At 37.4% G+C, this 22,500-nt stretch overlaps 1 protein-coding gene across 1 annotated transcript in view; it reads right to left on the bottom strand.

The window, feature by feature from the left end:
• LOC115222536 (E3 ubiquitin-protein ligase synoviolin B) overlaps positions 1 to 22,500 on the bottom strand; it is a 38,276-nt gene that overhangs the window by 12,307 nt on the left and 3,469 nt on the right. The window contains exons 2-9 of the mRNA XM_029792792.2: positions 15,536 to 15,628; positions 14,623 to 14,775; positions 14,305 to 14,353; positions 12,655 to 12,758; positions 11,728 to 11,854; positions 9,613 to 9,712; positions 5,652 to 5,717; positions 1,689 to 1,969 (exon numbers count right to left, since the gene is read on the bottom strand). Of these exons, the coding sequence (XP_029648652.1) occupies positions 1,689 to 1,969; positions 5,652 to 5,717; positions 9,613 to 9,712; positions 11,728 to 11,854; positions 12,655 to 12,758; positions 14,305 to 14,353; positions 14,623 to 14,775; positions 15,536 to 15,628 (973 nt within the window). The remainder of the gene's footprint in view (positions 1 to 1,688; positions 1,970 to 5,651; positions 5,718 to 9,612; positions 9,713 to 11,727; positions 11,855 to 12,654; positions 12,759 to 14,304; positions 14,354 to 14,622; positions 14,776 to 15,535; positions 15,629 to 22,500) is intronic.

The raw sequence follows: 22,500 nt of genomic DNA, 5'->3' as shown, positions 1-22,500 counted from the left end.
TATATTATTCATATAAAATACAGTTTACATTTAAACACATTAAGAGGTTTCCATCATAGGAAGCCCTTATGCTAGAAAGAACAAATAAAGTCCAAACCACTAATTAGGGATAAGTTCCTGAAGAGAATGAAAAATAAAAATATTTATCATCTGTTTCCTGGACCATGGTTTCTGACTTATTTTAGAAAATAAAATAATTGACTAGGCAACTAAAATAATTCACTAGGCGAAGTCTTCATCTATAGGTACCCTGATATTATTAAATTTATATACACACACACACATATATATATACATATATATATATACACATGCACACACACACATCACATACACATGCATATATCAACATTTCCTCTGCTAATTTAACCAACAACTTTATATTGCAAAAATTAAAAGTGGCAAGCCCTTGTTCTGATGTAGAGAGGCAAGGAAAGAAGTGAGTGAGAACAGTGATGACAGAAAAGCCAGAAATGGGTATTTGAGAAATGGGGAAAGGGTGTAAATGTAGTTGTTAGAGAGAAGGAATTATCCGAAGCTGCATACTTTTACACAGGTGACTGTACCAGAATGTGTGCCAGAGTGACAAGAATAAGAATGTTGCGATATTGTGAGGTGATGTCAAAATGGGAGTGATTGGCAAAGAGAGAGAGGTAGCCAAAACATAAGATAGGTTGGCAAAAAGAAAAACAATACGATGGAAAAAGACAAGGTTATTAGCGGATGAAGCTGTACTGTCATTGTGATTGACATCACTGCTTGGGCAGCAGTGATGTTTGTGTCCAGCAGTTCAGTAGCTTGACATACAATATATATACACACACACGCACATTGTATGTATGTAATGCCTCAAATATATTTCTAAGAATTATTTATGGTAGTGGAGAACAGCTGATTAAATAGAGATTTAGCTATATCTCAATTAGATTACTTAGTGTAAGAACAACTGCCATTAATGCTTGCATTCATAATCTCAATACATGTGTCTATAACTAGCCATCTCCATTCATTGCAAAAATTAATATTCTTACTAATTAAAAGATATCAGTCATTGTAGTGGGTAGCGATTTTTTTCACTACTTCAGGGAGTGACGACCCTGCCTGACATGAGTCCCGGGCTCAGCTGGCTCTGGCTGACAGTACCCGGTATGGGCCCCTATCCAGGGTTACGGAAAGGAGACAACCTTCAAAGAAATCCGGAGTGCAGCCCCGAAGGCGGTTTAGTGTTCGACTCGACACTCTTCCGGCAGCTCCTGCAACCAAGCTGGTGCCAAACGTAATGCTCTGCACTCCTTTGGTCTACATCACCAAGGTCGAGGGAGGAATCCTGATGATTGGGCTACCCAGGATTTTCTTATTTCTAGCCAAGGCCTGTGCAAAACTGGAGAGGACACTTCAGTGCTGCTGTAAAAAGTAACAGAAAAAACATGGGAGGTAGCAGTCATGAGTGTTAAGTCCATTCAGATTGGCATAAGATATGGGCGCTACGGGTTACCTCTGAAGGTGGGAGGGACCCCCCCGTGTCCCATTGGTTAGCTACTGCCCACCTCAAACTGGGCAGCCCCCGGTTAATAAGGTGCTGACCTGCCACATGACACCTGCTTCATAGGGTGCTTGGAGCTAAAAGTTTGACTTGAAAAGCAGCCTGCTGAGCAACAAAATGAAAGAAACAGAATTAATAAACTTACTGTTGTGTGGAAACTGTGGATGTGGTGGCTGTAATGGTGGCTGGGGGACATTTTGTTGTGGTTGTGCTTGTTGAGGCTGTGCTGGTTGAGGCCGTGGAATTCGGAGAATATCCATACGACAAGTGGGGCATGTTTGTTGACGTTGAAACCAAGATCGTAAACAGCTCGCGTGGAAAATGTGATTGCATGGCAATTTCTTACAAGCAGTAACCATCTCTTCTCGACATATTATGCAGACATTATCACCTGAAGACAATTCTTCTGGTGTTGCATCTGGATATCTGTAAAGAAGAAGAAGAAACAATTTATAAAGCATTAAGTACATTACACTTAATAAGTGGGCAACTGAATCTTTGGTATCAATTAGGCTGTAAAATTGATTTGAGTTGTACTATAAAATTTTATTTTTATACTGTCCGAGTATCTGGGAAAAAAATCACAGGGTTTGTTAGAATATGGAATAAATTATGCAAACAAATTGTAGAGAAATATGAATAGATTGTTCCACATCACACGATAATATTGTAATGTTAAGAATATTATTGTATCTTCCTGAGTGATCAATCAGAAAATACTTCCAGTATACCTTATACTGTCACCAAATTAATTCTTAGTCTCACTCTCTTTTCTTTCTTTAGTTATCTCTTATACAATACTTTTTTATTCTTCCTCCGCTTTTCTTTATTCTGGTTTAGTGTCTCCAAATATGTCCAGGCCTCCCTCTCATTCACAGTTTCTTTCTCTCTAACTATCTTTCTCAGTTATATCTCAAAATGTGCTTACTACTTGTATTTCTTCTTACAGTATCTTCCTCAATCATCCGTCTCCAATTTTTACTCTCGCCCTTTCTCTTCCGCTTTGATTTTGTATTTCACCTTTTGTGACATATACTCTCTCTGTGTCTCTCCCTTTCTCTTTCTGATACTCTCTTCAACTCAGTGTTTCTTTCTATTTCACTGTCTGATCTTTCTCACTCTTTCTCATACACACACTTCTTTCACTTCTATCTCTCACCATTTACTCCGTTTCTCTTATTTCTCTGCTCGGTCACTCTTCCACATTTACCACTTGCCTGTCTGTCTTTTCTTCTTTTCTCATTTAGCATTTCTCCCATTTCATACTACTCTCATCACTACCACACTTTATCAACTTTCTATATCTTTTTACCTCTCACTACGATTCATTTTTAACTGTACTTCTCTATCTCAAACTACCACTCTTTTCACTCTGTATTTTTTCACATTGAACACCAACTACTACCTCTTTCTCTCTGCATCTCACACTATTACTCTATTGGTTTTCCTCTCATTTTCCTTCAGTCAACTGTTTGAATTCTCTCTCCATCCCACTCCCTTTTTTCAACTGTTTTGCTACTCTACAGACAGAGCTAGAAAGCCAACAAAAATACAAAATAAAAGAACATGTGACTTTGCCATGTGTGTGTGTGTATTTTCAAATTAATAATACTGTAAATCATACTGACATTGTAATTATATAAAGAGAATAAATGAATTTTTATGAAAGTCATTAATGAATAATGATGGCTGTGCTAGTTTGGCATATGATACAGACAGAATGACAGTCAGTGCAGAGAAACTGTTGTAACACACTTTAAACATTCTACCAGTGTTACCAATAAAAAGTGTCTCTGGCAGATGCTGACAATTAAATATCTGAGAGGAAATAGCAAAGTCAAATTAAACATAGGAATAAATATGTTATATTTGTAAAACAAAAATTTATTAAAAAACCCCCAAATAAACAAGCCATGGATGTTAGAACAAAGCAACAACAATGTTAATATGTGTCAGAAGCTCCATATATGTATTTTATAGAGACACAGGTATGGGTGTATGGTTAAAATGTTCACATTGCAACCATGTGACTTCAAGTTAAACCACAGTGCACAGCACCTTGGGTAAGTGTCTTTCTACTAAAGCCCTAGGCTAATCAATGACTTGTGAGTGAATTTGATAGATGTATATATACATACACATACATATTTATATTGTGAAATTTGATTTAATACTAAACTGAATTTTTTCCTGTAAGTTTGGAGTTATACTCCCCAATATTATATATATATATATATATATATATATATATATATATATATATATATATATATCATCATCATCGTTTAATGTCCTCTTTCCATGCTAGAAGGGTTGGACGTATGACTGAGGGCTGGCAAACCAGATGGCTGCACCAGATGGCTGCACCAGGCTTCAATCTTGATCTGGCAGAGTTTCTACAGCTGGATGCCCTTGCTAACGCCAACCACTCCGAGAGTGTAGTGGGTGCGGGCAAAGTTTAGAGAGCTCTTACCCCTGCTGGTGACAAAAGGCCTCTCGCTCAAAGTAAAAGGCAGACTGTATGATGCATGTGTACGTACAGCCATGCTACATGGTAGTGAAACTTGGGCTGTGACTGCTGAGGATTTGCGTAAGCTCGCAAGAATGAAGCTAGTATGCTCCGATGGATGTGTAACGTCAGTGTTCATAATCGACAGAGTGTAAGTACCTTGAGAGAAAAGTTGAACCTAAGAAGCATCAGTTGTTGTGTGCAAGAGAGATGTATGCGCTGGTATGGTCATGTGATGAGAATGGCTGAAGATAGTTGTGTGCGAAAGTGCCACACCCTGGCAGTTGAGGGGACCTGTGGAAGAGGTAGACCCAGGAAAACCTGGGTCGAGGCGGTGAAGCACGACCTTCGAACTTTAGGTCTCACCAAGGAAATGACTAGTGACCGAGACCTTTGGAGGTATGCTGTGCGTGAGAAAACCCGGCAAGACCAGTGAGAACAGTCAAAATCAAGATCAAACCAAATTGAGGTCGATCAACATCAGGGCCCCCGTGCAGGTGACACGTAAAAGTACCATCCGTTCGTAGCCGTTTGCCAGCCCTGTCTGGCCCCCGTGTCGGTGGCACGTAAAAGCACCATCCGTTTGTGTCCGTTGCCAGCCTGGCCTGGCCCCCGTGCCGGTGACACGTAAAAGCACCAGCCGTTTGTGGCCGTTTGCCAGCTCTGTCTGGCCCCCGTGCCGGTGACACGTAAAAGCACCATCCGTTCGTGGCCGTTTGCCAGCTCTGTCTGGACCCCGTGCCGGTGACATGTAAAAGCACCATCCGTTCATGGCCGTTTGCCAGCCCTGTCTGGCCCCCGTGCCGGTGACATGTAAAAGCACCATCCGTTTGTGGCCGTTTGCCAGCCCTGTCTGGCCCCCATGTCGGTGACATGTAAAAGCACCATCCGTTTGTGGCCGTTTGCCAGCCCTGTCTGGCCCCCATGTCGGTGACATGTAAAAGCACCATCCGTTCGTGTCCGTTGCCAGCCTCGCCTGGCCCTCGTGCCGGTGACACGTAAAAGCACCATCCGTTCGTGGCCGTTTGCCAGCCCTGTCTGGCCCCCGTGTCGGTGGCATGTAAAAGCACCATCCGTTCGTGCCCGTTGCCAGCCTCGCCGGGCCCCCGTGCGGGTGGCACGTAAAAAGCACCCACTACACTCATGGAGTGGTTGGCGTTAGGAAGGGCATCCAGCCGTAGAAACACTGCCAGATCTGACTGGGCCTGATGAAGCCTTCCAGCTTCACAGACCCCAGTTGAACCGTCCAACCCATGCTAGCATGGAGAACGGACGCTATAAGAGAGAATATATATATATATATGATATGATATATATGCAAATGTGTATGTGTGTCTTTGTGTCTGTGTTAGTTCACCCTGCCACTACTTGACAACCAGTATCAGTTTGTTTACATCCCTGCAACTTAGCAGTTTAGCAAAAAGGACTGATATATGTATCAGACTTAAAAAGTAAGTATTTGTTTGACTAAAATCACTTCAAGGTAGTGCCCCAGTATGGCTGCAGTCTGATGACTGAAACAAGCAAAACAAATGATAAAAAAATATATATTCACACTAAATTTAAACTTTTGTAAAACAATAAAACTGTGTAACTTACAAAGTGTTCATATTCCTTATAGCTCTTCTGGACATGACAATATCATTGAGTGCTTTCTTGAATGCTCTGTGAAGAAAATCAGTAAATTTAAAGCAGATGAAAATAGTTTTAGATAAAAATATTTTCTGGACAAACACAAAATGAATAAATAAATAAACTCAAACCAAATCTATCAACTTGAATCAGTTGTATTTGAGGCTACATCATAAACTTTAAAACAAAGGGGTTATTTCTTTTTAATTGCAATTGGTAACTGCAGTGGTATTTATAATACTAAAAGAAAAAACAGGTTGATGTAATGGAACAAAAGTATTAATGCTTTAGGGATTAGCTTCATATATCTTTGTGAGCTAAAAGCCTAACAAGATTGACTTGGCTTTTCTGTAGGGAATGAGTAAAAAAAAAAAGATAAAAGTTACCTTTTCAAGTCGTGTTAACTCATAAGGGCTAGCCTCCTGGTTTTCATGGCATATAAATCCATCAACCTGGATAGAATGCTGGTCCATCGCAGGATTACAAATTTTTGCCAGCCGAGTGGATTGGAGAAACATTAAGTGTTTTGCTCCAGAACACAACATGTTGCCCGGTTCAGGAATCAAAACCTCACTTTTACAATCATGAGTCCAACACCTTAATCACTAAGCTCCCCCTATAGGGGGTGGGGTGAAGGTTAGGAAATCATTTTTAAAATAAACAAAAAGATATGACTGTGTGGTAAGAAGTTTGCTTCTCAACCACATGGTTCTGGGTTCAGCCCTACTGTATGGCACCCTCAGTAATTATCTTCCATTACAGTTTCAAGTCAACCAAAGCCTTATGAGTGGATTTGGTAGATGGAAACTGAAAGAAGCCCATTCAATTTGTGTGTGTGAGAGATAGAGAAAGAGAGAGAGAGAGAGAGAGAGAGAGAGAGAGAAAGAGTAGGAAATTAACAGAAATTTAACGTCTGTCTTCCATGCTGGAATGAGTTGGCTAGTTTGACAAAGAGGTAGAAAACCAGAGGGCTGCATCAAGCTCCACTGTCTGTGTTTGGCATGGTTTTTATGACTGGATGATTGATAGACTAGTTACAACTCTTATGGACTTCCTTGCTGCTGTGATAAATTCCTGTCATTCTCTGAGATTTGTGTTTTTAACACAGCATGTCCATCAGAGATGTTATCTCAGGACAGTTACTGCAGTAACTGGCCTATCAACAGTGTGCATACATTAATTCACTTCCTATCTACGTGGTTTTGAGTTCAGTCTCACTGCATGGCACTTTGGGCAAGTGTATTCTACTATGGACTCAGATCAACCAAATCCTTGTTATGTGGATTTAGAAGACAGACACTGAAAGTCTACTGTGTGTATATGTGTGTGTGTCAAAGTGCTCAGGTCTCCTAAACATGCAAACATTACATTATCATCATCTTAATGTCCACTTTTCCATGGATTGGATGGAATTTTGTTGCAGTTTTTTGTATGGCTGGATATCATTCCTGTCAACAACCCTCACCTATTTCGAAGTAAGGTAATATTCCCCCATGACTAGACATGTTTTCATGGAAAATGAAGGGCACCGTTTTCATGAAGGTAACATTTGTTTACAACTATCACACAATGTCGCAGCAACACACATATACATCATATTCATACATATATACAACATTAGGAAGGGCACTGACATTAGGAAGCATCCAACTGTAGGGACCATCCCAAAGGAGACATGGAGCCTGAACAGTCCTTCAGCTGATCAGCTCCTGTCAAAACCTTCCAACCCATGCCCGCATAGAAAACAGAAGTTAAATGATGATGATGATAACATGACAGGCTTTTTCCAGTTTCTATCTACTAAATACACTCACAAGGCTTTGGGCAGCCTAGGGCTATAGTAGAAGACATTAGTTCAAGTTACAATGCAGTGGGGTTGAACCCAGAGGTATGTGGTAAGGAAACAAACTTCTTTTAACATGACCACACCGATTTTACAATTTCATAAAATTGTACATAATATTAACTATCAAGTTTTTAGTGTTAAAGCTATTTCAATTTGAAAGAGAAAAGCATAACAGGCTGACTAATAGGATTCAGATCTTGTATATCCTTTTTGTCAGGTGATCATCATCATTTAACGTCCATTGTCCATGCTGGCATGGGTTGGACAGTTTGACTGGACTGCACCAAGATCTAGTCTAATTTGGCATGGTTTTCTACGACTGGATGCCCTTCTTAATGCTAACCAATCCTGGAGTGCAATGGATGTTTTTACATGCTACCTGCATGGGTGCCATTTGTGTGACACCGGTATCTGCTATGACTGCGATTTTGCTCAGCTTGATGGGTTTTCTTCTCAAGCACGACATAATGCCGAAGGTCTTGGTCATTGCCTCCGTGAGGCCCAACACTCGAAAGGAACTCGGCCACTTTGCCTCCATGAAGCCTAATGCTCAAAAGGAACTCAACGAACTCGCCTCTGTGAGGCCTGTTTGAAAGGAACTCAGCTACCTTGCCTCCGTGGGGCCTAGCACTTGAAAGGAACTCAGCCACTTTGCCTCCATGAGGCCCAACACTCATACTACCAAAACCATCTCAGAGCATCTGCTAATCTCAAATTAGCTGCTTAAATTATTTCTAATATCATGTCCATTGACACTTTCACAATAATAACACTTTAATTCAGATACAAGATCAGCAATTTTGATGGAAGAAGCAGAGTGGGGCTAGTCAATTACATCAATGCTAGTACTTGAGTAGTGTTTTATTTATTTAATGGGGAAATTAAAAGCAAAGTTGATCTGAGCAGGGTTTGAATTTAAAACAACACAAATGATGATAATATTTTTTTCATATATATAAGCACAAGGCCTAAAATTTGGGAGAGTGTCATAGGTGATTACGTCAACTTCAGTGCTCAATTGATATTAATTTTATCGATGCCAAAAGGATGAATGGTAAAGTTCACCTCAGCAGAATTCAAATTCAGAAGGTAAAGCTGGAAGAAATGCCACTATGCATTCTGTCTAGTTTGCTAACGTTTTTGCCAGTTTACTGCCGTAATGATGAAAATAATAATAATGCTTCAAATTTTGTCACAAGGCCAGCAGTTTAAGGGTAGGGGGATAATTGATTACATTGAACCCCAGTACGTGTCTGGTATTTTATTGACTCCATAAAGATGAACAGCAAAGTCTGGCATGCTAACGATTCTGTCAGCTAACAACACAAATGATGATGATGATATAATAATGATAATAACCGCAATAAATGCAAATAATAATAATAAATGCCCTAATACAGTACCAGTTAGTGGGTCTCATGGCTTCTGATCTTAAATGATTGGAAGTTATGTACATTGTTTTGTCTTGATATAAAAGATGGGTTACAGCAAATATTCTGCTCAATACCACAGATTTGCTTGTCAGTTGTTTGACCTTAACTAGTTGAGCATGTTCTTTAGTGGCTGATGATACATGCATCTTTGATCACAAGGAGAAGTAATGGGGGAGCATCATAGCCATGTGCTGAGAGGAATTCTTTGGGGTTTGGATAATTCACTTTTAGAAACATGGGTGTTTTGTTCATCCTTAAACAACCCTTATTCAGGGACGTTTTGAGTGGGATGGTCTACTCAACCTGCAAGGTGATGTGCTGTTTATCTTGATATGAGATCACTATGTCACACACATGATTATGATGCATGTGTCTAGTGTACTCTTAGATGGGTAATCATGATGGATATACTGGGTTACATATATTTTACCCCAGTGTCACTTTGATGGCATGCACTGATCTCTCACTCAGTAATAACAACAACAATAACAATGATGATAATAATGATGATGATAATAATAATAATAATAATAATAATAATAATACAAATGATGATGGTGATGATGATGATGATGATGATGATGATGATGATGATGATGATGATGATGATGATGCCAATGATAATATATAAAGAAGAAGCAATATTTACCTCACAGAAAGGTACATTGGCCGTATTGTAAAAAGTGGGAATGTGTGGACTTTAATTACAATGACCATAAATAATACATATAAAAGTACTTTGATCAATCCTGAAATATAAGGAAAAAATTAAAAATTACAAATCAAAATAGGGAGGTTAAAAATAACAAGTCAGTTTTAATTGATTTGTTTTTAAGTCATTAAGAGGAGGGGGGGATGCAATGCCCATGATCTATACAGGTACTCCTACTCATCATTAACATCCTCACTAATGTTTACTTTGCCATATTTGCATAGTCTGAACAGAATTTTTTTAGGCAGATTTTTCTACAACCAGATGCTCTTCCTGTCACCAAGTAAGGTAATATTTCTCTCCATGACCAGACATGTTTTCATGAAAGATTGAAAATGAAGGACACTGCTTGCATGACAATGATACTCATTTATAATTACCATGTGAAGTTAAGACAAGGAAACAATAACACACACGACAGGCTTCTCTCAGTTTTTTGTGCACCAAATCCAATCACAAGGCTTTGGTTGACCCAAGGCTATAGTAAATGACACTTGTCCAATGTGTCATGCAATGGGACTGAATCCCCAAACCATGTGGTTGGGAAGCAAACTTGTTATTACACAACCACACCTGCACCTACTACTGAATTAAAATATCATTTGCTTGAATAACAAGAGTTAACAACAGGAACGGCATCCATCTGTAAAACACCTCAATAATATGCATTCAATCAATCCACTAGCTTAAGAAAACGAATATAAGATAATGAACATCCGATCGTGGTTGTTTGCCAGCCTCGTCTGGCACCTGTGCAGGTGGCACGTAAAAAGCACCCACTACACTCACGGAGTGGTTGGCGTTAGGAAGGGCATCCAGCCGTAGAAACACTGCCAGATCAGACTGAGCCTGGCGCAGCCTTCTGGCTTCCCAGACCCCAGTTGAACCGTCCAACTCATGCTAGCATGGAAAACGGACGTTAAATGATGATGATGATGATGAATGAGCTTCTATACAGTTTCCCTTTATAAGCAAGGCTTCAGCAGAAAACATTTAGCTAAGATGTGTATTAAAATCAAAGCTAGAACTACACAGTTGCAAAACAAAATTATCAACCCCAAAACCATGCAAGAACCCATTTAGTATCTATCTTCCTGAGTGAAATCTGAATACTGAATGTAGCCTGGACAGTTGAAATGGGTGAGAGATAGAGTGTGGGAGAGTTGCTTGAGAGAAACATAAGAGGTATGGCTTGTGGGTTAGTAGAGAGGTGGCAAGTAAATTTGTAACAGGCCAATATCCATTGACATTGGTGAAGAGACAAATTAGCTGATAGATCAGCTTGACTCTCCCCACCACCAATTCATAAACTCTCAAGTGCAACAGATACACTGATAAGATGAGAGAGAGAGAGAGAGAGACAGACAGAGACAGAAATAATTCTCCTTTCTCTCTAAGCTAAGTTCACTCCTTGACCATTTTGTTTATATTAATAATGCATCACAATTGTCATCACCATCTTTGTTTTCTTCTCAGCTACTCTCACCCACCCTTGTATAATACTGGATAGCCATGTATCTCCTCTATAGCAAGACACCTATGCCTGTCCCTCTGTCATGCTTTAACCTTTTCAATATTTCGCATAAAGCCACCTCCCTCCTTATTACAACCCCACTTGCTGAAAGTCTTTCTTTTGGCTTGCCAGTTACTTGGTGATCCTACTATGCCAGTGTCTTGAAAAAAAAAGCACCCAGTACACACTGTAAAATGAGTGGTAATTAACCATGACAAAGCAGGCATTGACGCTCAATTCAGTTCTCTAGTTTGTTGGATCCCATTAATCATCCAACTAGCATGAACATAAGTCAAGCAGTGATGATGGTGTATCATAATTACTAACAATTTCCACTCACACAGTACCCCTCCCCCATCCGGCTGCTAACTCCATTATTCATTCCTCTTCTTTGTTTCCCTCTATATGTCTCAGTTCATATGTATTAAATCAACATCCAAAGATTATGAAGAAGTTTACTAATCAAATCAAAAATTCAATGCAACAACAAACAAGATTCATTTTAGAATTATCAAATCATAAGTAAAAACGGATGTTACCCATGATCAATTCTGTATAAAGAAGATAGACTGCCTTATTTTCCCAAGGATTTTCACTTTGAAGATCAAAAGCATGAAGAATATATTTTGTTAATGTCATCAGTACAACTGTTAACAAAATGGCATACTGAAAAATAAGAGAAATATCAGGGTTACATAAGAAAATTAGCCAAAAAGTATTAGCATTCATAATATTTATTAGTGTTAGAGATGTTAATATTTTCATACCAGTGTGAGATACACTGATGTTTTTATGTAGAGTGGTGTAACTAGTCTAAGGTTTTTAATACTTTAGAAATCATAATATTGGTTTCGAATTTTGGCACAGGGTCAGCAATTTTAGGGGAGGTGGTAAGTCAATTACATTGACTTCAGCATTCGACTGGTAATTATTTTATCTACGCCAGAAAAATGAAAGGCAAAGTCAACTTTGGCGATGTGTTTATGTAAAGTGGTGTGTCTAGTTTAAGGTTTAACACTTCAGTTATCAAAATATTGATGGTATTAGATGAGTATTTATATAGAGCTGTGTGTCATGTTTAAGGTTTAACATTTTAGTTGTTGTAGTACTAATAGTGTGATATGTTAATGTATTATATAAAGTGATGTGTCTTATCTAAAGTTTAACAGTTTAGTTAGCATAATAGTAATGGTGTTAGATACATATATAGAGTGGTGTGTTTTGTCTAAGGTTTCATGTCAGATATGTTAAAGTATTCATATAAAATGGAGGTGATGAAACAGGAAAAAATCTCAAGAGTTTTCCTGCTATCAAGAACAGCATACCACAAGATCTGATAGGCTTAAACACTAAATGCTTCATTTGAACAATAACTTGTAAAGTTTTTAATTTAAAGTATCTGAAACTGAAATAAAACAAACAGTAAAAGAAACCCCAAGAGAATGAAACAATAATTATATATTTACCTCAAATCCGAAAACTAACTGAACAGAAGCTCCTCGCAACAAAGTGCTATAATAAGCATGATTTATGAAATGAAGATCAACGCTGGCAAGTGCTATGATTAGAGCTGAAAAAATAATTAAAAAGAAAATTATTCAATTACTATATAAAATATTCTTAAGTAAAAAATAATTATGAAGATTTAAAATGCATTTAAACAGTTTATATAACTTTCAAATTAAAGTTGCTAGTAAGTAAAAGGTAGAAGATATGAGTCCAAAACGTAATGCTCAGGTTACTGCTCCCATAAACCCACCAAGCAAAACATTATCCTGTTGGATATGGTCAAATTAGCTATACATATCACTCATTATTAATTCACAGTAATAGTATGAAAATAATGAATTACTCCCAAAACTTATCTAATTTGACTTTTTACCTAACAAACTTTTTATTGAAACATTTCACTCTAATTTTGAAGTATAAATAAGAATCAACTGATAATAGTGCATACATATATCAATGATGTGGTAGAATGTCCATTAGATTTTATGGACAATCAAAACTACATCATGTATATAATTTCTAAATCTAGGATCAACGGACAAGAGGCAAAATTTTCAAATCCTATCCTCCCAGCATTGTCTTGGTTATAACTCAGACACTAAATGTTAACAGCTCAGATCACCAAATTACAATGAATAAATGGCGTTCTCTGTGGTAAAAAACAAGGTAAGTGTATAAGTAACAAATGCTTTGTTACTGTGCAACATCCCATTCACTACTTTAGAATATTCTTCCAAGAGACCCAATGGTATCAAGTTGATTAAACAAAAAATATTTTTGTTTTTGTTGGTAAAATCAGAGTAGGTAGTGTAACACCCATGACCCTTTTAAGGGCTTCTGTGAATGGTGGGAAGAAGACATAACCTACTTGCTTGCAAAAGAGAGGGCTCAACTAAAGGTACCCAAAAGTCGATTGGGTGGGGAGATTAAATTAGGTGAGATAAAGTGTATTGCCCAAAAGCTATATTCCTTCCTTATGTAATTTCAGCCTAAACACTGAAATTCTTGGAATGGTATCTACCCTTACAAGCAAATATAAAGATCATGAAGCTGATTTTTATCAAAATAATGATGTATCTCAAATAGACACAATGGCAACATATTAGCAAATTTCTGATTGAATTGACACTACTATTTTACCAGTAAGTTTATCAATCCCCAGAATGATAAACGTGTTATTGGTAAAATGTGAATACATTCATCATAGAAGAATGAGACTACAAATTTAGCACACTATTCTATTGTTTTGGTCAACAACACAGTTTTAGGTTCCAGTTAATAACGATTCCTTGCAGTAGATGTTCAACATATATATCCGAGTGAACTGATACAAATATATTACTAGTACTTATTTAATTAATTTAAAAGAAAATTATCACATCAGATTTCATCATCATCATCGTTTTAACATCTGCCTTCCATGCTGGCATGGGTGGGATGGAACTCAGAAATGAGAGAGGAGGGAGAGAGAGGGTAGGAGAGATAGGGAAGGAGGGGGAAGGGGGAAGGATGGGAAAAAGAGGGAAAGAGGGAGAGAGAGAAAGGGGAAATAAAACTACCACATTTGCCATTCCTTTATTTTTAAAAATGTAAATCTTAACACTTACACATGACCCTAATATGGAATCGAATTGTTATCATGGGACTTCGTTCCATCTGAAAAATAAAAATTAATTTTTTCACCAATTTCCATATGTAGAATCTTTTCATAAAACTTCCAATCAAAAAACAGAATAAACAATCAATACACAAATAATTCTGACAAAAAAAAAAAAAACCCTTACAGGTGGTTTCAATTTTGGACAAAAGAATGAAATGGTATGTTATCAATCTTTAGAGGGAACATTTTAAAAAATAGAAAACCAAACTAAATAAGTAATTCAAGAGGAAGAAGTGAAAAAAAAAAACTTTTAAAACAAACTTACATAGTCTACTCTATCTTCAGCAAGCCAGTGAAAACATTTCAAAAATAACAATAATGTGAACATGGCCACAAATCGTGGATTGAAGTCATCTCGAAAGACTGTAAAAGCCAAGCAAGTCTCAGTAACAGCATACCAAGACCTTTCTATAAGATGCTACAAAATAAATGAAATTGAAATTAATGAAAAGATGTCAGTAGAAAGTTGAAGCTTTAAAAGCCTTTGTTTCAGTAATGCAATAGATCACAATATACCCCATTCACTGCTAAATAACATGAACATACAAGGTTTGTATTATAAACTTAAGTCACAAAGAACTCCTAAAAAGCATTAGCTATAATACAATTAGATTGAGTAATTTAAGATAATATATAATAGCCCGTCTTTTGTATACACTTTTATTCATCAACAGGTTTTAGTCATTGGACTAGGATAGTTTATATCAACTTTAGTGCTCGTTTTACCAATTTCTATTTGTCAAACTGCGAAATTACAGGTCTACAAAACATAAATAATACTAGTTTTTAGAGGGTGTAAGCATAAACATAAACACACACACATACATACACATTCTTAAGTTTCTTTTTTTGTAATATATGATATGATCATATATAATTACATAATATCCAAATGTCCTATTTCTGTTGAATTTTGTTTATCTGAGCAACAAAATCAAGATAGATTTCTAAAGAACAAAGACGATTCCTAAATGAACTGGCTAAGGTTAATTACAATGACACTGCTTAATTATAATTTATCCAAGCAGGTCAAAGAAATAAATCTGAAATCAAATTACAGAAGACTAGCTATTATATTATATTTATATATATATATATATATAATCTATTAAAACAGTCTTTGACCTATACATAAATTCCGAACAAACAGTTATGTTGATATTTTAAAACATACAAACCTCCATTTCTGCTGCTCTTAGCTGACCAAAGAATATTTTCCTCATGAGTTTCCCCATCAGGACGACAAAAACAAAAGCTTGTATATAGAGAATCTAAATATAAATAAAGAAAAATAAATCAATTAAAAATAAATGTCCAAGAGAAAAGTATAATTAGTTTATAAAGTAACTGGAATCTATTGCACTATAATATAAGTAAAAAAAAAGTTGAATTAATATGCCACCCTCCAAACTGTCCACATATCACTGCAAAGCTGTACCAAAACATCTCTGGTTAATCTCTGCAAATGGTAGACAACAGATGAGTGACACACAACCAGGGGCTGTCACATTAATACAGAACATGAACAATAATAGCAGCTGAAGGAAGAGGTGTAGAAGAAGAGGTACAGCATAGAGACATGTCACCACCTAGAAAAAGACTTGTACCTAACTTTGAAACGGTTGGTTAAGAAATTCACATTTCAGCTCAGTTTACTTCTACAACCAAGACAAGCAAATGCTGACGAAAACTTCTGAAATCCAAAATTTTTTGAAATATTGCCAGAAACTGTATAAGGAAGACCACTGTATCACCAACCTGTTTATCTCCACCAAACTATCATGAGCCATAATCATGATCAGAAATGAAAGAGGCCTTGAAGGCTCAAAAGATAGTGCTTCTCAAAATGGACAGTTTAGAGTTTCTGGAGTTGGGGAAAAAGTAGGAAGCGAAAGATTTTATACAGGTATTGTAACAACAAAAGGGTTGGTAGGGAAGATAGTTACATCTATACATTTTTGAGAAATATTGTTCTCAAATTTGACAAGACACCAAGGTCAGAGAACACACCAAATGAAATGTTACAAGCCACTAGTGAAGAAGGCAAGCTCTTCTGCCAATATCTTTATAATTTGATTTGGAACATTTGATTAGAAGTGATCAGTGTTGAACACTATTCTGAAGAAAAATGATGGTCAGAGTTGTAAGAACACTCAAGCAATCTTCATTTGCCCTGCCAGCAAGATCCTGCTCTCCATCATTTAACAAGTCAAACTACAGGCATAATTAAGACATTCACGAAGAACAAACCAGTTTTTGTAGTAAAGTTAACATATAATGAGATGATACCCATCATCTAGATCCTGGAGAAAATGTACAATAAATAGCTGTTGATGTACCTGTACTTCACTGATTACTAAATAACAACATTGATCATGTCAAGCTATGAAATACTGTGCATGATATGAGTCTTTCTAGCCATTTGGTTGATTTTAATCATATGCCACATGCTCAAGTCTATTCAAAAAGCAATAGCTGTGACTGATTCAACAGAGCTACATCCTATTACCAGTTTGGGGAATTGCTGATGCAAATGGACTTGGATGGGGATGATGGCAGTTTGCAATATGATAAGGACACCACATTATTTCCAACCAGCCATGAAGAGTGCAAAGATTTGTTACTTTGACAAAACATACGTATGAAGTAACAATTCATTCTATACCAGAACATCAACATGACTCAATAGTTGAAGAATCTGATTAGCACCCAGTAATTTGGACTAATGACCTGGTGATGGAGATGGTAGAAAACTTCATATTACCTAAGTGCTGCTGTAGCAGTTGCTGTACAAGTAGGCAAAGATATCTACCACAAATTGGGTACAGGCCAGTAATGAGAAACCTGATGAGAGTATAAAACATCAAAGTGTGTCCCTCAAGACAAAGATGCAAGTAGTAAAGTCACTGTTCATCTTGGTGGCTCTATATAGTGGTGAGACATAACTGCTAAACACTGAACAATGATGCAAAGTTGGGAGCTTGAAGTTGTGGTACTGATGCCATAAGCTATGCATTTCATGAAGGCCAGCAATCCTCCTAGCCATGTAAATATTGTGCCCAAGTGAAAACTAACATACTTCAGCTATATTACTGCTAACCATTTGATGATAGTCTCACGGGAACCATCATGTTTGAACCATTTTAGGCAAGTGTCATGTGTGAGAGATTGTCCTCTGAGTAGGCTGATATCAAAACAGTGGACAGGCAACCAAACTGTACTGAGAACTAACTTAAAATAATCACAGTGACAAGCACTTGTCAAGGCAGTCCCCATTCATTAGCCCTGATGGTGCAAGGGGGAAGAAATTTCTTATTTAGAGGCTATGATGAAGGAAAGATATAAAGATAAAAAGAGAAATCATTAAAATAGTTTAGAAATTAATGCTTGAAAACAAAATGGAACAATCTGTTTGCTCAATGAAGTATAATACAAGGTGAATTGGGAAAACAATAACAAACAAAAACAAAATTAGATGTAGTCTGCGAGAGAGAAGACTGTGCTGGTAGGGCCATGTAATATGTGTAAATGAAGACAGTTGCCTTGAGAGGTGGTGATCTCTAATTGTAGAGAGAATATGTGGAAGGGGTAGACCCAAGAAGACGTGGGATGAAGTAGTGAGAAAGGATCTACAGATGTTGGGACTCACAGAGGCGTTGACAGGGGACCAAGACTCCTGGAGGTTTGCTGTGCTTTGGCGGCGAGCTGGCAGAAACGTTAGCACACCGGGCAAAATGCATAGCTGTATTTCGTCTGCCATTACGTTCTGAGCTCAAATTCCGCCGAGGTCAACTTTGCTTTTCATCCTTTTGGGGGGCGATAAATTAAATACCAGTTATGCACTGGAGTCAATGTAATTAACTTAATCTGTTTGTCTGTCCTTGTTTGTCCCCTCTGTGTTTAGCCCCTTGTGGGTAGTAAAGAAATAGGTTTGCTGTGCTTGAAAAGACATGTCAAATTAAGTAAAAGTGTGGTTGCCCTTGCACACAGGCTCGTTCCCTACAACCCTCACCAGCTGAGCATCCCTAACCTTGAGGGTTTGTAGGTGCTGGCACTGCATATAAGCACCCAGTACACTCTGTAAAGTGGTTGGTGTTAGGAACAGCATACAGCTGTAGAAACCATACCAAAACAGACATGGAGCCTGAACAGCCCTTCAGCTGGTCAGCTCCTAATCAGTATGGAAAATGGACATTAAATGATGATGATAATGAACTTTAAACCACATAAGAATAAAGCTTGCCAATACCATGAAAATCAAAGAAATTACACAAGTGGTACTATGACTGTTCCAGTTACTGGAACAATATAGACTCCACTGTTTAATGGTTTATTGATTCAGTAAACCAGTTGTGAATTCAATAAACAGAAATAACACTCACTATACAAAATAGGACAATATATTTGAAAGAAACAGTAGAAACCAAAGGTAATGTTTGTGAGACAAGTACACCTGTATGAACAACTAAAATAATATAAGAATTCCCACACCTAACTTGTCTGTCTACAGTGTAAACTTGGAGCAACATATTAAAAATGGTAGACAGAAATAGATTAACCTTGCAACTCATTGCAACAGAATTGTAAAAAAAATTATTAATTCAGATTTTATTTTGAATTCTCCATACTGTTATGAGTTTGCTAGATTAGCAAATTCAGGCATTCATTTTTTTATTAAAATTTTTGGTCTTTTAATGATCAAGATATAAGTTATTTCATGAAGTAGAGTGAACTTAATGATATAAATTGCGTGAATTTTAATTTAAATTAAGAACAATCAATGAACTAAAATGATAAGGTCTAAATAAAAGTTTAATAAAATTACATGTTGACTATATTTTACAGACTATCTAAGTATATTAAAAAACACATCGTAAATTTAAACAAAAGTTATTTAATTATATAATTTATATTTGATTAAATATAGTAAATTAATAAATATTTCAAATGGAAATTATATATTTCTTCTCAGAATGCAAGAAGTACATTAAAACAATGTTGTACAGAATACTGAAATAAAACATACCTAATTATATACAGTGCATCACCTGAGAATACTCACAATAATAAAGCAACATAACCAAATCGTTTAAGTTCTTGCACATATAGATCTCTTAACCCTTTCATTACCATACACAGTGTAAGCTATGGACACATAAGAGGTGCAGCAATATCAAAGGAAGGCTAAATGGGAAGATAGTTTTTGTATGTGGCAGATGCTCAGGAGCAATAAACACTGAAAATGTGCAGAGAACAACTTCCGCCACATTCCAGGGAGAAAAATTAGAAGTTGTTGATAGCTTCCGTTACCTACGTGACCAAGTTATTAGCAGGGGAGGATGTGCTAAAAGTGTAGCTGCTAGAATAAGAATAACCTGGGTAAAGTTCAGAGAGCTCCTACCTCTGCTGGTGACAAAGGGTCTCTCGCTCAGTGTAAAAAGTAGACTGTATGACGCATGTGTACGAACAGCCATGCTACATGGCAGTGAAACATGGGCCGTGACTGCTGAGGACATGCGTAAGCTAGCAAGGAATGAAGCCATTATGCTCCGATGGATGTGTAATGTGAGTGTGCATACTCAACAGAGTGTTAGTACCTTGAGAGAAATGTTGGACTTAAGAAGCATCAGATGTGGTGTGCAAGAGAGAGGACTGCGCTGGTATGGCCATGTGATGAGAATGGATGTGGATAGCTGTGTGAAAAAGTGCCACAACCTAGCGGTTGAGGGAATCTGTGGAAGAGGTAGACCCAGGAAGACCTGGGATGAGGTAGTGAAGCATGACCTTTGAACACTGGGCCTCACCGAGGCAATGACTAGTGACAGGGACCTTTGGAAATAAGCTGTGCTTGAGAAGACTAGGCAAGCTCAAGTAAGACCATAACCTTGTGGCCAGGGGTGTAACCAACCCACTTACGCATACCTTTCCTTCATTGGACACTAAACTCTGCTTGTGAAGACCTGTTGAGGCAAATGAAATCAAATTCAATGACTGACATCCGTGCAAGTGGAGCGCTAAGAGTACCATATGAGTGTGATCATTGCCAGAGCAACAAGCTGGCCTCTGTGCTGATGGCACATAAAAAGCACCATTCAAGTGTGATTGTTACCTGCGTTGCCTTACTGGCACTTGTGCTGGTGGCACATGAAAAAACACTAGAGTGAGGTTGTTGCCAGTGCCGCTGGACTGACTCCTGTGCAGGTAGCACATAAAAAGCACCATTTGAGCGTGGCCGCTGCCAGTACCGCCTGACTGGCCCTCGTGCCGATGGTACGTAAAAGCACCCACTACACTCTCGGAGTGGTTGGCATTAGGAAGGGCATCCAACTGTAGAAACTCTACCAGATCAGATTGGAGTCTGGTGCAGCCATCTGGTTCGTCAGACCTCAGTCAAATCGTCCAACCCATGCTAGCATGGAAAGCGGACGTTAAACAATGATGATGATTTATTTTCAGATGCTCAGTGTTTCTTTCAATTATTGTAAATATAACAAAGAATTTAGTAAAATAACTTAGTTATCATTAAGCTGTTAAGAACATAAATTATGACTAAGGTTTGGTGGAAGATTTAAATTCAGAACTCTTGAAAAGAAAATATTTGTATTACAGAGCCAGAGCCGGGTTTCAGTCAGGTTGGTAACGAAAGGGTTAAATACATATTAATGAGAAATACATGAACCTCACAAGGTACTTTGTAATTCATCTAATCAAGGAATTTATTCATCAGAAGTATTCAACAAATACAAAATACTGGAGCAATATCCAAATGTCCATGTGAAACAAATAAATAGAAAAAGGAATCTGTACCAGCTGGTGAAGTATCACAGAAACATCTCGATGTCCTAGAAGGTTACTGCTATAAATATATGCATATTTTCTTTATAAGGCTATATATGTGGTTAATTCTTTCTGCTTATTTCACATGGTATTTGGACTATATAGCAGATATATATATATATTTGTTTTCTAATACATATTTTATTGACCATTTTTCCATGGCATGGAAATTACCACTCAACTTGATGCTGCATAATCTTGTCTGTGAGAGTCAACATCCATCACTTGTTTCATGCTATAATCAATCTACTGCAGACATCACTCTCAACACAACACTTATTCACTCAGCACTCATGTCCAAACAGGAGCAACCAACTCTCCTCAATACTTCAAATGATATCTGTAAAGTAAATCATATTCTTTCACACATAGAGTTTTTTTATTTGTTTTACAACACATGAAAAGGCATTACACTTCTAAACTAACCACAGTTTCATTCAATATACCTTTTAGTCACCTACACAGGCCAATGAATTGAGAAAATATTTCATGGTGAAGTGGGTTGTAATATCAAACTGAATCAATTACCAAAGAGTTTAGGTTTCTTGATGTTTACAGTTGATCAACAGATTAACTGAATCATAGTTCTGATATGCATTCTTTTTTACATACAACACACACACACATTGATATCTTGAACAAAATGCTGCATATGCTTTGAGGCTTTTCATTTTAGTTCAAACCACAGTGTTACTGAAACATCAACAGTAAAACAGGAAATGAGCTGTTGGTTCATTACTAATTTTGAGACACAGGGTGTTTTGATATGTAGCCAAAAAGACCAAAATGTTTTTGCGTTTGAGATTGAAATTGATGGGTACATGTAAAGGATAAAGTGCCTATATATATTATATAGTTTTATATTATATCTACTGAGAGATAATCTCTGATTGGCTATTACACTTCAAAACATTGGTTTCATTGGGTCAATGGATTGGCCTCAAAGTCTTTTCAGCTTGATCACTTGGGCCGATCAATTGGCCTGGGCATTCCAAGAAGGTTAACATTTTGCATATATTGTGTATCACATGTGAATCACAAGACATATTTCCCTGGCACCACTAGCATAGCTAGAACGTGTGCTGCCTCCATACTCCACAAGAAACACGTATTACCTACAGCAGACCCCAAATTGGCACCCCATTAAAAGTCACCCCCTGGCTAAGCTAGTGCCTAGCACCCATGCATCATATATGATACATGTTCTCAATTTTTTTCAACCAGCAGAATAACTTGGGACTTAGAAACGCTTTATATTACTCAGTACATATGAAACAAGGGCTAACTTAAAAGTCTGAAATCAAGC

The sequence above is a fragment of the Octopus sinensis genome, linkage group LG20 (genome assembly GCF_006345805.1).
Source record: "Octopus sinensis linkage group LG20, ASM634580v1, whole genome shotgun sequence".
In the NCBI taxonomy this organism is placed as follows: domain Eukaryota; kingdom Metazoa; phylum Mollusca; class Cephalopoda; order Octopoda; family Octopodidae; genus Octopus; species Octopus sinensis.
Note: the sequence above shows the minus strand (reverse complement) of the source record. Positions and strands in the feature narration are given on the sequence as shown.